Source organism: Durio zibethinus, chromosome 18, assembly GCF_047325235.1.
Source record: "Durio zibethinus cultivar Kanyao isolate XHJ-2024 chromosome 18, ASM4732523v1, whole genome shotgun sequence".
NCBI lineage: Eukaryota > Viridiplantae > Streptophyta > Magnoliopsida > Malvales > Malvaceae > Durio > Durio zibethinus.
Genome location: NC_143179.1, coordinates 10,529,067 through 10,547,841, shown reverse-complemented (window position 1 = coordinate 10,547,841; position 18,775 = coordinate 10,529,067). Strand labels below are relative to the sequence as shown.

The following is an 18,775-nucleotide window of genomic DNA, read 5'->3' as shown; positions in this document are numbered from 1 at the left end:
TTAATAAAATTAAAAATATGTTTTATATTTTTATATTTATACAAATTATGATACATTTTCTCAATTCAAACAAAAGTATAAAAATGAGTTTAAAATTTATCAAAAATATAAATTTTGATATACGAAAATCATGTTGGTTCGAGAGTCGGTTACGTATAAAAAAGGATTAGTATCCTCATAACGCCTATAAACTGGTACCATTTAATTACATACTATTTTCGATGTTGAATAAAAATGGTTTCAATTTAAAATTTAACATTAATTCCTTTCATTTTAAAAAATAATTTTAGGTTAAAATTTTTTTTTAGGAATATTGAAAAAATCTTTAAATTAAAAAATTATCTTAAAATTCTCTAACAGTGAGAATTTAAAATTATTTTTTTCGTTTAAGATTAAATAAAATACTCCTTAAAATAAAAATAACACTCTTTATGAAAGACAATTGTTGGTGACTCTCAAATATTTAGGTAGAGTATCAAAAATTATTTAATTTAGAATGTTATTTTTATTTTATTTTATATTATCATAATTTTAAAAGTAAGTAAATTAAAAAATATTTTTATGCAAAAAAGTAAATGATGATATTATCAGATAGCAAGTAACAATTAAAGAAAAAAAATACAAACAAATACAAATAATAACAAATAAATGTATGTAAATCAATAAATATTGTTTATAATACGAAGGTTTTAAATCCATTTCAAGCCCAAATAGAGAAGAATATTATCATTACCAACGACTTAGATTTACTTGAATTGTTTACGTGCATATAATATAATTAAATATATAAGCCCTAAGGATTCAAATTACTTCTCAATTTGACTTTAAATAATCATAAGGCAATTGAATTTATAATTGTGGTTGGTTATCTATATGTTTATGATCCACGACAACAAATATTAATATATAAATCTCATGTGTCAACAACTTTAGGTCGGTCACTAACTAACAACTTAATTAAACAAATGAATTGCCCACGCTGCTTGCATTTTTATATTAATAAAATATAATCATTACTGGAGTTTAAATATTAGTTAGTAGTACGAATGATGAAGGGGTTTTGTTAATTATAACTACCATATTCATCAGCTTAATTATACATTAATTAGTTAAGTATAGATTATATTATTAAGAGACAAGGAACAGTACAGGTTGTAAATTGATAAACTTGTCTAACGGTTGTCTCCACGTACGTTCTTAATAAAATGACAAACTTTAATGACCCAATAATTTTTCTGCTTCACCCCCAATCCAAAAATATCTGTTTGATTCATTCCAACCCAAATTCATTCAAAGTTAATAATCCGAATTTGTTCAATTTAAATTTTAATTAATCCAAATTTAAATTGATTTAAACTCAATTTTAATCAAACCTAAAATTGTTCGAACTCAAATGATTAAAAATATTTAGATAAAATCATTCAAAATTTAATTAAATCTAATTTTGCTTTCTAAAAATATTAATATAATTAAAATAATAAATATAAGAATATATTATAAATCAATTTGAACAATTTAATACTTTTAATTTTCAAAAGAATTTTTTTAATAATACATGTTATTTACGGCATTTTTAGCGAATCTAAAAATATTTTAAAAAATATAAAATGAAATCTTTGAAAAATTAATAATTAATATTTCAAAAAATTTGCTTTAATCCAAAAGTAATTTGTATTATGGAAAAAAAGTGGTCGTAATAGAATTATACATGCGAAGCAAAGAGAGAGAAAAGGTGACACCACCTTTTTCCTTTAATCATCTTAATTAATTAATGTTTCCAAGGGAAACAAAGACATCTTTTAAGTTGAAACAAATGGCTGGTCTTGGTCCTTGACTTGGCGTGAGAGACCAAATCTTTCTGATGATAATATTCTCTTCCACCATATATTTATTTGTAGTATTATTATTTATATCAATTTCAATACGACTGTACTACAGCTGGCTTCGTTCTCAAATTGATCATTCATTCCAATTAAGTTTTAAATTTTTTTTTTTTGCTAAAAATAAAAAAGAAAGCTTTTGACTTTTGAGGTCTATTTGATTAGTTCATAGACATAATAATAACTTACTTATTGAAAGATAGATGAAAATTCATATCGCAGAAGACATTTCCTTTTATATATTTTATGGCTTGAAAAAATGTCAAATACAGCCCACCATTGTTGAAAGTAGTGGTAAGTTGTTAGCATGCAGTTGCCTTCCTTTATGTCTTATTTGAAGGGAGAATTCATTTAAGTGCTATATAACATATGCTCTCCAACTCCTCTCCTCTGCATGGAAATTTGTGTCGGTTTCAACTTTAAAATGCAACAACAACGTTTTCTTCTTCCTCCTTCGATCCACCCATAAATTCCCTGCCTCTCCATTCAAATCTTTTTACACTGCTCTTCCTTCCACTTCTCATTACTTCATTTCCGACATGCATAGATCATTAGTCAGGTACTCTCTAATTTATGCCTTCAAACCTTAATCAATTATGCTTCATCTATGTTCACTCACAACACCTCTGTTCATTCTTTCTCTTTCACTAATCCAGGCAGTTCAAGTTTGTCACCAGTGAGAAAGTAAGATTTCACTCCGCAGTTGGTTCTGGCAGGAGGTAATTAAGCTCTTCAACTACCTATTGTTTTCAGCTACTTCAATTATTGTCTTTCTTGTTCTTTTTTTTTTTTCTTTTTGTTAGTTAGTACCTACTAATATGTTTGGTAGGGGATAAACTGTGGACTATGGACTATGGAGAGGTAAATCTGAATTTCATTGATTAGATATTCTGATACAAAAGGGACATTTGAAATTCTTGTCAATGAAATGACATTTACCCAGAATAGTGTTGGTCTAAATATAGTTATAGTGAGTAATGACTTGATTTTTCTTAATTTGCACAACACAAGACTATTGCACCTTTCCCTTTCATGGTTGAATGGTTAGAGATTGGCAAGTTTAGGTGGTTGGTTCCTTTCCATATTTTCCCATCAAACTATCTAACTTGTGCTTCCTTTTCTTTCAAAATCTTCCGCCAAAAGCTGATGCTAAGTTCTAATTCTGATATGCAGATCAAATGTTCTCCATTTGAATTTTAAAGTAATTTTAATTTCAAGCATTTGTGAATCTTATCAATGATTCATATGACCTAAGTTTCAAGTTAAAGTGCCCGTTATCTCTAGATTACCTTTGAAACTTCTTGGTATTATATATATATTTCTTTTCCTTTAATGAAGAAAGAAGTAATCATTAGGAAAGTATCAGTTTTTCATTAATATTTGATTAAATGAGACTTTCCCTGATCTCTCTTTCTTCTTTCCTAGTTTTATTTTCTCCTTCTATCTGCGATTCTTTCATTTTACTCACATGATTTATGCAGATTATTGTCTCAATATTCTTTTCCATGTCTTCGCCCCTAGATCTAGCAGACCACGTTTTCAGAAAATACTTGTCTGAAACGTTTTAAAGACTATACTTGGGAAAATTAATGTAGTCTACACATGTAAGCTGAAGATCTGCCATATTTTAAGGATCCTTTTGTTTTATTCATGTTTTTCGTATTTGGCTTTATTCATTTTTAACATGATGGAACAGATCACTAACATTTTTCTTCATTTTTTTTTTGGTTAAACCTTCTAGCCTGTTGTGACTTGTGATAATGGGGAAACTGTGGTCCATTCGAATATTTGTCAACATAAACAATTATTTGATTGGGCATTGTCATCATTATGAACATCCGTTTTTTCAATATATTCAACTACCACATTGTTCAAATAAGACAATGTGACCGGTCTTGTTTTTCTGCCCACATTTTCCCTTTTCATGCATATGTGGTTAATATCTGCTTTGCTTTGTTTGAAAAAGCAGGTTAGAAGGCAAAGTAGCCTTAATCACAGGAGGTGCAAGTGGGCTTGGCAAGACCACTGCCTATGAGTTCATAAAAAACGGAGCCCAGGTCATCATTGCAGACATCGATTCCCAAATAGGCCCACAAGCTGCAAATGACCTGGGCCATGCAGCTCATTTTGTGCAGTGTGATGTGGCCATTGAGTCCCAAGTAGCAGAAGCTGTAGAAATTGCCATGGCCCGTCATGGAAAACTAGATATAATGTTCAACAACGCGGGCATAGCAGGGCAGGCATTCCCAGCGAGCGTTGCAGACCTTGACCTAGAAGAATTTGATAGGGTAATGCGGATCAACGTTCGAGGCATGCTTGCAGGGATAAAGCATGCAGCCCGAGTGATGGTTCCCGTGGGGTCGGGCTCCATTCTTTGCACATCAAGCATTAGTGGGATTATGGGTGGGCTTGGGCCACATCCATACACAATAGCAAAATTCACAATTCCTGGAATTGTCAAGTCTGTGGCTAGCGAACTATGCCAAAGTGGGGTGAGGATCAACTGCATTTCACCAGCTCCTATTCCAACTCCAATGGTGATAAGTCAAATAGCTCAAATTTACCAAGGTGTTCAGAAAGAGAAGGTAATTGAGATTATAAATGGGGTAGGGGAGCTGAAAGGGGCCAAATGTGAAGAGATAGATGTGGCAAAGGCTGCATTGTACTTGGCGTCAGATGAAGCCAAGTATGTAACAGGTCATAACTTGGTTGTTGATGGAGGGTTCACCAGCTTCAAGAATCTTAGGTTCCCTTCTCCACCCTGACCAGCTTGTTTAATATCATCATCCTTTTCGTTTTGCTTTCTTCGTTGATTATCATCAAATTAAATTAGCTTTTGTTTGGTTTGGAATTTGGACTAAGGTTTTCTTGAATTTGTGTGGATGATGTAAAGGGCATGGAAAACTTACCGTAATACACAACGAATTGAAGAACTGAAACTGAAATAGTAAGGGTGAGCGGGAGATCATTTAGACGATTCAAGTTTGAATCATATACTAATACTTTCCTTTTGTAAAGTTACAGTAAATATATAAACCCATTGGACGTTGGAAAATATAGGAATAGATATAGCCAACACTAAGGATTTTTGAAAGATGATGATGAAGGAAAAGGACAGCTGAGAAGGACAAACATTGAAGATGGAGGTTATAATTCTAATTAAAATTGAATATGCTCGATCAATCGAAAACAGAAAAACAACAAGTTAGTTGTCTGCATTTTATTAAACTCACGAGACGTGCAACCCAACTATTAATGACCTTGATGGCTTACCCCACCTAATACCTTGGAACAATATTATTTACTCTCTTGTTTTGTCAAGAAAATTGCTTGTATATATGTGTGTGTGTGTGTGTATATATATATATATATATCCAAGAACTCATCATGTAATAGCCCATATACAGGCAATAGCCATGGGGTTGGTGATAATTGAAGAATGTAGGTTGCAATTTGCAGAGCCTTTTTTTGAGCTCACAGAACTATCCCTCTACTAATAGCAGAAGGTCCCACGGTTTGGTTTGTTTTGGTGTTGCTTCCGTCTATATAAGCTGCCATGGGCTCGATCGCTAGCTCGTCACCTTTTAAGCATATAGATGGAGATCAATTTGGAAATACTTGTTACTTTGTACTCATCGCATCAATGGAAGTATATGATCAAACCCTCCTAATTATGATATCCTCTATCAAACATTTGTGAAAGCAATTAAGCTTTGAAAACTTTATAGGGGGAGCTATCAGGCATCAGCCATCACCACATGGTGGTCAAGTTCACATGTCGGAAGCAGCTGAGGCTAAGGCCAAGGAAAGTTGCAAACCGCCAAGTTAAAAAACAAATGAAGGGCGGGGACAATACAAATAACAATGATAGATCTTGGCCTTGCATGGAGAGCCTTAGGACCCACGCTTTTGATTAGTCAGTTTCTCTTGATTAGTGGCATGTTTGCCACGTGTGCTTTTCCATGTTATCTTCCATGTAATAGTAGTCTCTCACGTGAAGAGAGAGGACTATTGTCTTAAGTTAATTTGTTGAAAGTTGAAAAACTCTCTGCTTGGCTTTTCCCTCTTCACTGTTCGGTCGTCTCTCTCGACTCTGGAGTCTTGAGGTCTAAAATTACAGAAGTTGGCAAATGGCAAAGCAGAGAAAACGCTGTAGCCAGTTTTAATGTGCTAACCAAAATCTAAGTTAACTTAAATCATCATCAATCTCTAGATGAATAGAGAAGGAGACAAGTGTAATGGAAAGAGGAGATGATTAAAAGATTTGAATTAACAGGAGGGAAGTTCAAAAAAAAAAAAAAAGTGAAGGGTTGATTGGGAGTAGGTGCGGTTGAGTGGGAAAGGAGATCACGAGAAACTTGGGTTCCCTTTTGAAAAATTTATTCCAAATTAATTAAAGGTGTTGCATGGAGAAGATGGCAAACAAAATGGCGTCTAATTATTGCTTTGCTATTTGAATGCATATATGGTATAGTAGTTTATTTGTAATGCCTGTCTTACTTAACTCCTTCTGGTTCCCTTTTTAATCACTGCATGATGATATTATAATATTGTATTCTTTGTTTATCTCTTTCTCTCATGAATGATGCAATCGGCATGTCTGATATGTTTCTGAAAGATTAGGGCATTTAAAAAAGAAGTAGAAAAATATCTAACATGTAGTAGCATGTGATTTCATTTAATATATAGCTAGAGATGATCTTTCATTGAACTTTTTGTACCATTTAACAGGCAGCCCTACCATACATTGAGCTAGATTTTGAAAACTCTAAAAATTTAATTTCAAATTATTTGAATAATCATTTCATCATCCTAAAAAAGGGGTTTAGATTAGGATTATTTACCCTATTATAAACACTCTCAAAATTTTTTGTTTGTAATTTATAATTGGTATTGGTGGTGCTGGTGGCAGCTAATAATTATATACAAAAGTACAAGGTACAGTCCTAAGATAGATAATGTTGATGATGATAGCGGCTGCTTTGACTAATAAACGTAAAACCCAAAATTAACTACGTGGAAAGAGCTACAAATTTCAAATCCCAAACCCTAAGCAACTTAAACTAAAATGCGAGTATAAAAGCTGTGTGATATTGCAGGCAAAACTAATAATAACTAACTCAAACCTCAAATCTACAAAGCCTGTATGCAATAGATATACAAAAGTGTAAATACAATGTTGGATGGAAGATAAAACAGAAAAGAAAAGACAAAACATAAGTAAGCAACTGTAAGTGGCGGCAGACACGTAGACATCTATGAGCGCTTTCCATTCATTTGCCTTACTTCAGTTGAGAGTACATTAGTAACGTTCATACTAGGAAGCATATGATGCTCTGCTGAAGACATACCTCACTTTTCTCTCCTGCTTCTGTCTCAATTCTCACTGCTCCTTTAACTGCCTTTCTTTCACTCTTTCTCAACAACATAATAGAACAAAAAGCTGAGAGCTTGAGACTTGAGAGTGAGAGAGATGGTCCTTGGAGCTAACGGCCTCGTTTGGATGGATGGAGAAGAGGAAGAAGATGCAGTTTCTTCCTGGACCCCAAACAACAACAACAACAACAACAGTAGTAGCAGTAATGAAATTGAGAATAAAGAAGAGGTCGTGACTATGTCGGCTGCTTCTCTTTCCACCTTCAAATCCATGCTTGACGCTGACTGGTACATGAACCCAGTTATGAACCAGGATCTTCAAATCAGAGAGCTTGGTTTCTGCTCCAACCAGGTTGATAACAATCTCCTCCTTCACCAGCCAATTGATTCCGCTGCTTCTTGTTCTCCCTCACATGCCTTCACGCTTGACCCTTCACATTCCCACCCTTTCTTGCCTCCTAAATCTTGCTTCTCTTCTCTCATCAATGTTTCCTACAACAGCCCTTTCGATAATGACTTTGATTTCGCCTCTGGAACGTCTTTTCTCGCTCAGTTTCAGCCGAACCAAACCCCGAATTTGATGGGTTTTCCTCAAACTCAAATGGATACTCCTGATTTCAGTTCGAGCTCCGAGTTTCAAGGTACAAGGTTGTTCGCAGGAACTGAAAATACTTCTATTTTGAGTGGTGGGTTTAGTGGTGATGGTTTTGGGGGTTTTGATGGATCAGGGAATGCTCTGTTTATGAACAGAGCAAAGATTTTGAAGCCCCTTGAAGTTTTCCCTTTAGTTGGTTCTCAACCAACTTTGTTTCAGAAGCGAACGGGTGGGGCCGATAAATTGGGGAATTTGGATGTTTCAGCTATAAGATTGGGAGGGGAAGCTTTAGAGGGAAAGAAGAGACATGAGGAGGGGAAGATTGAGGAAGCCAGCATCGATATGTTGGGTTGGAGTTATGATTCTGATGAGAGGAATGATGATTGCAAAGTGGAGGAGAGTGTGAAGAATGGTGGTTGCAATTCAAATGCAACTAGTACAGGTGGAGATCAGAAGGGGAAGAAGAAAGGGATGCCGGCAAAAAATCTGATGGCGGAGAGGCGAAGGAGGAAGAAGCTCAATGATAGGCTTTACATGCTTAGATCTGTTGTGCCCAAAATTAGCAAGGTATCTTTATATGAAAATTCTGAAGGAATTAAATTATACATGTTTAGACTAGTATTTTCTTTTGTGGCCTTGCTATTCTGTCTTTTTGGTTTGTTCATGTTATAGGTATACAAAGTTAGAATTTTTTATATGTGGCATTTGGTCTTGACTCTTGAGTTGAATGCTATGTCACCCAATTTCTATTGAGACTTTGATAACATGCATGATGCATGCTCGATTTTAGTTTTTTACACATTTGCTTTTAAATTACTTTGTTTTTGTGGTTATTTTAGTTAGGCGTGTATTACCTCCTTTTTCCCTTAATTGAAACTGGTATTCATGACAGCTACTGATTGTGCTTATTATGTCACAGATGGATAGGGCTTCAATACTAGGGGACACCATTGATTACTTAAAGGAGCTTCTACAAAGGATCAATGATCTACATAATGAACTTGAATCCACCCCACCTGGCTCTTTGATGCCACCGTCTACAAGCTTCCTCCCGTTGACACCCACCCCACCTACCCTTCCATGTAGTGTCAAGGAAGAACTATGCCCTAGCTCATTGACAAGCCCTAAAACCCAAACTGCAAAGGTAAATTTTTGAACTTAATATTGACTTATTTTTCTCTATTTATTTTCTCAAGTTTCTCTACAATTGCTTGATTTGCATAATTCCTATGAGAAACTGATGCTATAACTTATATAAGTCCTTTTACCTACTAGGCAAAAATTTTAAATGTGATGATTTTTAAAATCTTGAAGGTGAGAGACGCAAAACAGGGTTGCCTATGTGTTCTTGTCTGATTGTGACTTGCATGATATCAACAAGACAAATAAGCTTATGTTTGAGCTAGTTTGTTGCACAAAATTGTACTCTTTCTATTTTTGACTGTGGACTGGTAGACTTTCAAATGATTTGTGTTTGAAGTTGATTTTGGAAAGTTAACTGTGCTCTGTTAAATCAACTCAACAAGTGAGTTCTTGTGTATATACTTGCATGAACAATGGGGTCCAATGTTTCATCCATTTATACATAGAACATGTCCTCATCAAACTTGGTAGGTTTTTGATGGAATTTATCATGAAAAGTAGAATAAGCTACGTTTGGTAAATATGATAGATTGAGGAGGCTGAAATTTTAATTTTTTAGCTTTTTTGCCTTCTTTTTATTTTATTGATCATTTTCTTGTTTTCTGCTTATAAATGCTCCAAAGCTTCTTGTTGGTTGTGAAGTGTGATATTTGTTATTTCCCTTGTCAACATTGTTCTTCATGTTTAGTCAAACATGAGACAAGATCTATATACATATATGGATAGATATATGATTGCACAAATCTTTCACTAGGTTGCGTTAATATAACTTGTTACAGAATTTTTTTTTCCTAAATGTTTTGAGCAATAACACAAGTAAACTCCTAACTTTTACATTTGTATTTGTGTTATTTCTAGGTGGAGGTTCGGTTAAGGGAAGGAAGGGCTGTCAACATTCACATGTTTTGTGCTTGCAGGCCAGGTCTCTTGCTCTCCACTATGAGAGCTCTAGACAACCTTGGGTTGGATATACAGCAAGCTGTAATCAGCTGTTTCAATGGGTTTGCACTGGATGTGTTCCGAGCTGAGGTACACTTCTTTCCTCTCTTATTGTCATCATCTCCTATCAGTTTTATCTTGCATGTCTATCCAACAGATTATATATGTTCTTCTCATATGATTGCAACTAACATCTCTGTAACAATTCTGATGAATGTGGTTTCTCACCAAGCCAAGCCAACTCCAGCGCAAAATCCAAGGCTCCAAAATGAGTTTCTTTCTTGTGTTTAACTATTACAACTACAATGAAATAGGCATTTATCGAAGAAACTATGTTATTTTCTCTGTATCTTTTCTAGGTTGGACTGTAGTTGAAAACATGACCAGTTTAGTAAATGGCAGGTCCAAATAAGGGTATAGACAATAAGTCAAAAGCTTGAGATTGAGGACTTTCTTCCCTTTGTACTGTTGTATAGGATCTGTCTAGCCAGACTACTTGTACTATTTTGCACATGGATTGAAGTAAGAATCGTGGTTTTCAGTGGGACCCATGCTAGGTATTTTTTTTATACACATTTTTCTCTGTTGCCCTAAATGTTTAAACCTTCCTCCGTACCTGGCTCTCCCCTCTCTAAATGTATCTGTTCATACTTTTGAAGGTTAACTTACTGCTAATGGTTAATAATTGTTGATCTTAGTTCACTAAAGAATTACTTCTGAGATCAGTGTGAAGCCATTTCCAGGATTCACCAGATTGACAAAATAATAAAGGCTAAGATTGCCACCAAGGAAACATGATATAGAAAACTGGAGGAGACAACTCAGCACCTATCATTTAGTATCACAAATGGTTATGTAAATCAAATAATAAGACATTGAAGAGCATTTTCCCCTGAACTTTAGTTTCATAGTCCAGATTAAATGATGCTGCTTTGTCAAATGCTAAACAAAGACAGAGTTTGAAAATTTGAAAGCTGGAGCTGTGCAATCATCTGAATTGTACTTTTGGTCAAAAGCATTACAAACTCATCAGGAACTGTGTTGGCAACATATAAACAAGAAAAGTTTTCAGGTGTTTAGTATTCATATGTAGATATTCATATTTGGATCAAGAAATTGATTATTCATGATTTGATTTGTTGTTTAACAGCAATGCAGGGAAGGCCAGGATGTATTGCCTGAACAAATCAAAGCAGTACTTTTGGATTCAGCAGGCTTCCATGGTATAATGCGACTTGAATAGCTTTATCTGATGAACAGAGGCACTAACTGTAGTCTTATGTCTTGGGGGTAGTTTGTAAATTCAATTTGCTTCTCATCCCATTGGTAAAGGGCCAATTTCAAGTAGAATGTGTTTAGGTTCTTGACATTTGTAGGTGGTGGAAGCAAGCATCTTTAGCAGATATGTTAATTTCTTAGTTTTTACTTGAGAGGTACAAGATTATGATTGAGTTTTTCTTTAGTAGTTTCAGCTTTTAGAAATAAAATCTCCTTGTTCTCTACCTTTATATATAGATGATATTTGTTGCTGGATGAAGATTTGATTATTATGGTTGGATGTTTTATATCTCTTCATTCATGATTTATGCATAGGTTTTCAACTAGGGTTTTGATGGATGCGACAAATGGTTAACATTTTTTGGAATGGGTTGATGGCACCCAGAGCTGCCATTAAGTTAGGCAGACTCACTGGTCTAACGGTGATTCAAACAATCGAAACTTTTGAAAAAGTTGCATTGAATTATTGATTGGTTGGTTATATACTAATACTATTATGTGTGTATATATGTTAAATAAATAGAGTAGAAAATTTAATTTGAATGTTGATAGCATACAATCACATTAAGCCCCAATTTGTAAAGAGCCCTATTGACAGGATCATTAACTACATTTTTAACCTCAGCTAATCGACATCTAAACAATATTTGCTGATCAGAACAGCTCCTTCCTCCATGAAGCCTGCAATTTCTTTCCTTCCATAGTAAATATAAGCATTTCAAGCCAGCCTTAAGACGACGGAGATCACCTACCACAAGCAACAAGCACTTTCCCACATGCCGCTTAGAAAAAGAGCAAGTAAAGAATAATGATCCTTCGTTCCTACTTACCTCTGCATGACCAAACAAACATAATCCAACGAACTTAAATGCCCCCATTTGAACTGACACCTCCTTCGTTGGCAATCTATCAAGTATTGCCTTGTCATCCGAGAGACAATGGCATGCCTAGCCTAGAAAGATGGAACTCAAACTAACTTATGCCAGTCCGTTTTCGCTTCTCTATTTCTGATTTCCTTCCGGACATAAGGCTGCTTTGTAAGTAACTTTCTCCATGCTGCTTTATGGATAGCTGTGTAAGCACTCTCAGCTTTTATTAACTTTTTCCAACTCCAACTATATTTTTGGAAAATGCATGACTCCGTTGCCTTCCTTTCAAGGCCTTAATGGGCATAAGCTTATTGATTTCTTCAACTAGGCCTATTTGTTGGTTCAGTTTTCATGGGTAGCATAAGCTGAGCCACCTACCCAAAACCCCGATTAACATCAGCAGGGTAAGACAATAACTAAATGGTCCAAGTTCTTATCTCCAGATTAACATGGGCTAAAGCTCAGTCTGATCCATTAGCCCAATTAACTTGTGGAGGCTCTTTTAATGGGTTCGATTCTTCATGTTTTCACGGGCTTCAGCAAAAGCCAACAATGCAATGCAACAGCCCATGTCAAACACCTCTCTCACACACACACACACACACACACACACACACACAACGCTAAGTTCCCACGAAAGCCTGACTTTATAGGGTTTAGCACACACACGTGTATATATATACTAAGTTCCCACAAGAGCCTGACTTTGTAGGGTTTAGCTTCTCCACCGCCATGGCTTGCACAATCGATTTCCGCCGCCTTGATGAAGGTTTCGGCGGCAAAACTTACAAGAGGAAACGCGAAGAATCCAAAATCGCCGCCGATACGGCCAATAGCAACGATGCTGCCACGTCCATGGATGTTGATGAATCTTGTCCCCCTCCCGCCAAGCGCTCAGCCCTGCCTTCCTCGGACGATCCCAACAAACCCTCCTTCGGTCGACCCACCTACGATGGTGTGATTGCGGGAAAGGTGTCGGGTCGGAACTGGAAGCAGCCACGGAAGCATCGTGCATCGGCGCAGCGCGTGAGTATAAAGAGAACGACCTTGGAAGAAAGAGAGAGGCAAAAGGAAATAAAGAGAGCTTATAGAGAGAGGATGAATGAGTTGAAGGAGGAGATTAGGCAAAATAAGATCGAGAAGAGAAAGAAGAGAGAGGAGAGAGAGAAGAAGAAGAAAGAGAATATATTGAGGTCTGGGACCAAGTTTCAGAAGATTACTAATCCTAATACTTTGAAGAAGATTGCTAAGTCTAAGCAGAAGAAGTTGCTTCAAGTTGTCCCTGATGAATTTGTTAACAAGAAATCCAAGTAAAACAAAACAAAAAGCAACCTTTGTTGGGTTGGGTTCTTTCTTTAATGTTATATGTGCTGTATTGTTTCTTTTAGTTCAAAGAAGTTATGCTTTTTCTGGGAATGAAATCTGATTTATTAGAATTCTCTGTTTGCTTTTTAGTTTTTGCTGCTTTCTGGATTTTTCTTCTGAAGATGAGATGAATGATGAATATGTTCTGGGCTGGTATTGGATTATGTATTCTAGTTGTGATATATTAGGTAAATGGCAGTGGAATTGGTATCATTTTATACATGCTTCTGGGAAGTTGGAACCTTAATTGAAACCTCCATGTGTTCAAAAATGTTTTTTCATTTCATTTCAGAATATGGTTTTCATCAATGATTTGGTGAATACGAAAGTGCATAATTTGATAAAAATCCCCATTCAAGCGACAAACTTTGCTACTTATGATCTACCGATTTTATGGATTTCTTTTCTTTACTATGATCTACAACCTTTGCTTAATTTGGTTTACTCTATGCTCAAAAGTAAATAGGAATTGTTCCCTGCTATACATTTCAAAATATGTCATAGGCAATGATGTACTTTGTACAAGAAAAGGGAAAAGCAATATTACAGCATACAAGTTAGATTTCAGTCTGAAAGGGATATCCCCGGGAAGTGGTCTGAATTTTAGGCATGGTCAGTCTAAAGAATTGCTCAAGGCTACAGTTCCTGAAGAAATATTCAATAACCTCAGTCAGAATCAAGATGTAGGCGTGGAGCAAAATGTTTAATAGAAGAGCAAAAACTTTAAAACTGATACCTCAGTCTCAGTTAAAGACGCATTTGAAAGAAAAAAAAAGGGTAGGTAGAGGAAGGAAGACAAAATTTCTACCCTTTTCTGCAGTTTTTTTATCTGTGATTAAGGGCGTAAGGCTGGTTTCATAGCTGCAAGTTTCACGCCATTAATAAAATAAACTTCCAGGAAGAAGCCACGAACAAGAAACAAAACAGTTTAATTTCTTCTATCTTTGCATCTTTTCATGAAGCAACCAACAAGTGGCAAAATCATCTGGGTCTGATAAGCTAAAGAAATTTCTCTGTTCTCTAATGGACTAATGTGCATTGTCTTTCTGGCCCAAAAAGAACTCCAAAATCAATGCCCAGAAAGAATAAGGGCAAAAGGGTGTACAAAATAGAGCTCTTATAGAGTTTACTCAATGCAACCTGGACCGAGCAGCCGGCCAGCCACCCATTTGATTCGCCTGCTTTATGGCTTCTTGTCATTTGAATTAATGGCAATCAATAATTTAAAGTTGCAATAGCAGTTTTGAAAGGAGGTAAGTTTTGATTCTTTTACTTGCTTTTTTGTTTTTTCTCTTCCTAAGCTTGAGTTTGTTCAGTTTAGTTGAATGAAATTAAACTCTGTTCATCTATTGCAAATTCCGTAAGGAAGCAGAAAGAGATAAAAGATGTTTGGGAGTACGATTCGGTACTTTTCAACGAAACCCAAGCCAAAAATGAAGCCGATCGAACTCAAAACGCCACCAGAGCAAACGCAGACCATAACCAGAGTCATCTTTGAAATTCTCAAGGAGCATGGCCCCCTCACCGTTGGTGATACTTGGGAACGGGTCAAGGTCCGTTTTCTTGTACGTATCTTAATTTTCTCTTTTCATGTTGCATTAATCCAAGAGTGAAGAAAGGGCTGTCGCAATTTCATCATTGTTTAATCTTTCTGGGTCCTTCCTGGGTGACATGTTTCTTTAACAAATCTGAAATGTTCGTTTATAAGTTTTGTATCATCGTGTGCTTGCCTGAGACTGCGATAGCCTTTGACTAAACGGTTTTGTTGAGGTAAAAATGTTTTCAGGATGTTGGATTGAGAGGACTTACAAGCAAGAGGCATATGTAGATCGTGCTGAGATGGATGAGGGAGAGACAGAAACTTAGGCTAATATGCAACCATGTGGGGCCTCACAAACAATTTCTGTATACAACTTGGTTCACTAAACCCAACATCAGGCAGGCAAGACCAGTGAATATTTCTTCATCAACTAATTTGCCTGTCAATAATTCTTCAAGTCCAAAGTCGCCTTGAGGTTGAGCTGCATGAGTACTGGCTTCAGGATATTTACTGTTTTTGCCTACTCTCTAATACAATTGTTTTGCTGTAATGTTGTGGAAACTTTAGGCTCAAAAATGCCCCGACTGTGAAGTGATGTGGTTTTCCAATCTATTTCCAGTTTTCATGTACAAATTCCAAGTTCGATTATGTCACGATCATTTCCTTACTTGCCAATGCCATTTAGATTGCACCAAGCAGGTTGTTAAGAATATCGAATCACTGTGAAGTCTCATTATCAGTGAGTCCGTTGCTCTCTTCACTTCTGGTTTCTTATTGAAATGCCCATGATAACATTAACACATGTGAAATGCCCCAAATAATGAGCAGTCATTCTATGCGAGATAAGTTTCACTGCTGCATGAATCAACTCAGGAATGGCTGTCTTTTCAAAACAATTATCAAATGAATACAATCGTTCCCTAGTCTAAGACTGTGATTCTACCAGAGTGGTATATGTTGTACGGAGTAGAGATAAGTAATGCATGCAATTTCAAGGTGATTAACAAGGCAATAACCCCTCTATAAACTCACCAATAATTCCACAAGAACGGATCGCAACCTTAAAATGATGGAACCTGTTTGAATCCCTCACTGTAGTTTTCCTTCTAACAATCTTTGAGATTATCTTTATTGCAGCATGGCAGTCTGTGCATGCCCGTAAGTTCATCACCAGTATAGGCGGTGACCCTTAAGCAATTGCTAGCCACTTACCGTGGTACTTAAGAGACCCAATTTTGATTTCCTCATCAACATGATGAAGGGCACAACTTATATCAGGCTTGTAACCTTCCTTTTCCATTTCTTTTGACAACGTATCAATCTTTTCCGGATTCCCTCCGTTTGAGGATGTAACACAACATTTGCTGAGAACACATGAACCCTGTGTCTTATTTCAACCAAGCTATAAGCTAGAACCTTTCTAATTTCACGCTCCCTCATTGTCTTCTTTACCTTCCCAACGTTGTCCCATTGGCAGGCTGCTGCACAAATATTAGACATGCTGACATAACCAGTGGCATCTCTAAGCACCTCCATTCTGAAAAGCTGGTCTGTTGCTTTCATGGCGGGTTCTTGGTTGTTACTAGTCCTACAAGAATTTAGAACTGATGACCACATAATCTCATCAGGATTAAATGGCTTTCAGCCATCAACTTTTCTGCATCATTAAACCGTTCACTCGCCATAACATATCTATCATAGATGCATAATGTTCCTTCGTTGGAACAAGGTGACGGATTTGAGTCATGGATCTGAAATATCTTAACCCTTCTTGAACAAGCCCACAATGCAAGAAGATAAAAGACTGAATAATCTAACAGAATCTGGCTGGAAATCTGACTGAACCGTCATTTCAAACGAGTCAAGGGTCGGGTCACCATCACAATTTTGAGCATGGGCTGAGATCAGGGCCAAGAGACTATATTCCTTTCAGGCATATCATGAAAACGTTAAATGGCATCTTTTATAAGCAACGGTGGGTCACGCTTGCCCTATCTAAACATCTTTTTTCGAAGGATAAAACTGTGAAGGAAAGGCAGGCTTCGGGCCTCCAGACCGGATAGTATCTCATAATAACTTTACATCATCATTATTGATCCGTCGCATCAAAAAATATCAGTAATTACTTGTTGATGCACTTTTCAAATTAGCTTGTCGCACCTGATATTAATAAAAATGGACTGTCATAATTTGTGATATAGCTAGGTGCAGCATATCTTATAATTCTTATTTTTGCATGGTTGGCAGTTATAGCATGTCAAGCTTATTTATAGATCAAAACCATGTAGCTTTTCAAGAGAATAATTCACAGCCTCTGGGACTTCATTCTAATTATATATAATTAAGAAGCTTTTCTCAATCGACTGAATGGTTCTCTGCCGGTAAGACTCAAGAAACTTGATTATTGTACTGTACATAACATTATTGGCAGCTGTTGCAAAGACGTATAGAATTTTTATTCTTTTCTTATCCAAATGGAACTATATATCATTAAGGAAAGTATAAGTAGTTACATAGACAAGTAAAAATCAAGTATATATACATAGGAAATCCTGAATGTTGAACGATCCTGGTGTTACTGGACACTAGAACCACATGGATTGGTCAGTTGTTTCTAATACACTTCCCTTTGATACTCTCGGCCACAGAATTCTCCACCCAGATCATCGCAAGCCTCAGCACAGAAAACTCTGCATGTGGAACAGATTACTTATCGTTACGTTACTGCAAAGAATATGAAACTATTCTAAAATTTCAGTCACTGATATTGTGAAAAATGATAATTAATTATAGAATAGATTTGGTTTCTTGAGAAAATACGTTTTTGCATGATTGTACTCGAGATATTCTCTGTCAATCAACTCTGTTACGGTCCTTGGAAAGTCGTTTCTGGCCTCTGACTGTAGCTTTACTTCAGGGTATATATTTGCCCGACACGCATCTCCGCCAATTGTCTCACATGCGTCTGCCGGAAACACACTGCCATAAGTGCAAATTGCTTTGGTGTTCAACGGAGCTCATATACAAATTAAGAAGAAGATCATAACTGGAAACACAAATTAAAGTACGTAGAAATTTTGCTGATCACCGTATGGCGTGGCATATAGTATAAATTCCAGTTATAGTTGACCAAAACAAGCGATAGTTTATTTACAATTATCCTACAATATATCCTAGGCTAGGTGGCGTAGCTCTAGCGATTGCCTTTTTTATGGTTCAATTAGTATTAGTATTGTTTAAGCAGCCAGCAGATCTATCTAGCCTAGTTTAAAGAAAAAAAAAAAGGTTTACGAGAGCATAGAGCTGTAGTCAACTGTGTAAGTGTCATAGCTGGTGGCGGTTGCTTTGAATGAAACGCGACCGCTACAGGAAGCAATTGAGCGGCCTTGCCTTGGAGAGGAACTTACCACAAGTTTTTTGGAGGGAGAGAAATTAGGGAGAAGGGGTGGCGCAATGCTCAAAGCTACTGCCTGCATTTTCGACTAAATTGGATGGTTGTAATTATCAAATTAAAGTAGTGAGTAATAAATTTCAATGAGAGAGGCAATTCAATTTATAGGCTAGGAGGTTAGAGAGAGCAAGATATTTGCCACCCAATCTGGGTTAGGGTTCCTTTTCTACTCGATGGGCAACCAGCAACGTCTTAAGAGGAGGAGAAACTTTGGCCTATTTCAATCATATTGGAGATATTTCGGAACTTTTTAAGATATTTCCGCGAATCTTATCCATGCATGAAAAATATCTGTCTTCTCTTGTCATGTTTCGGGAGGCATGATAATTTGACATGATG

At 36.2% G+C, this 18,775-nt stretch overlaps 4 protein-coding genes and 1 pseudogene across 5 annotated transcripts; 4 read left to right on the top strand and 1 right to left on the bottom strand.

Moving 5' to 3' along the window:
• The first annotated feature begins 2,166 nt into the window (after positions 1-2,166).
• LOC111300467 (short-chain dehydrogenase reductase 2a-like) lies at positions 2,167-5,362 on the top strand. The gene is made up of 3 exons (XM_022896098.2): positions 2,167-2,439; positions 2,537-2,599; positions 3,850-5,362. The coding sequence occupies exons 1-3, from the start codon at positions 2,420-2,422 to the stop codon at positions 4,643-4,645; spliced, it is 879 nt and encodes a 292-aa protein (XP_022751833.2). The 5' UTR covers positions 2,167-2,419; the 3' UTR covers positions 4,646-5,362.
• Positions 5,363-7,194: 1,832 nt separating this feature from the next.
• Positions 7,195-11,498, top strand: LOC111299486 (transcription factor ICE1-like). Its single transcript, XM_022894698.2, has 4 exons — positions 7,195-8,418; positions 8,771-8,995; positions 9,853-10,023; positions 11,084-11,498. The coding sequence occupies exons 1-4, from the start codon at positions 7,354-7,356 to the stop codon at positions 11,174-11,176; spliced, it is 1,554 nt and encodes a 517-aa protein (XP_022750433.2). The 5' UTR covers positions 7,195-7,353; the 3' UTR covers positions 11,177-11,498.
• Positions 11,499-12,765: 1,267 nt separating this feature from the next.
• LOC111299485 (coiled-coil protein) lies at positions 12,766-13,516 on the top strand. The gene has a single exon (XM_022894697.2). It carries the CDS (start codon positions 12,813-12,815, stop codon positions 13,392-13,394), a length of 582 nt encoding a protein of 193 aa, XP_022750432.2. The 5' UTR covers positions 12,766-12,812; the 3' UTR covers positions 13,395-13,516.
• A 139-nt stretch (positions 13,517-13,655) lies between these two features.
• Positions 13,656-15,652, top strand: LOC149513706 (uncharacterized; annotated as a pseudogene). Its single transcript, XR_016329825.1, has 3 exons — positions 13,656-14,698; positions 14,815-14,998; positions 15,232-15,652. The product of XR_016329825.1 is annotated as an uncharacterized LOC149513706 (transcript).
• Positions 15,653-17,430: 1,778 nt separating this feature from the next.
• LOC111300918 (light-regulated protein, chloroplastic-like) lies at positions 17,431-18,693 on the bottom strand. Its single transcript, XM_089747458.1, has 3 exons — positions 18,277-18,693; positions 17,806-17,964; positions 17,431-17,675 (listed from the first exon to the last, which is right to left on the bottom strand). The coding sequence occupies exons 1-3, from the start codon at positions 18,459-18,461 to the stop codon at positions 17,600-17,602; spliced, it is 420 nt and encodes a 139-aa protein (XP_089603584.1). The 5' UTR covers positions 18,462-18,693; the 3' UTR covers positions 17,431-17,599.
• Between the last annotated feature and the right edge of the window lie 82 nt (positions 18,694-18,775).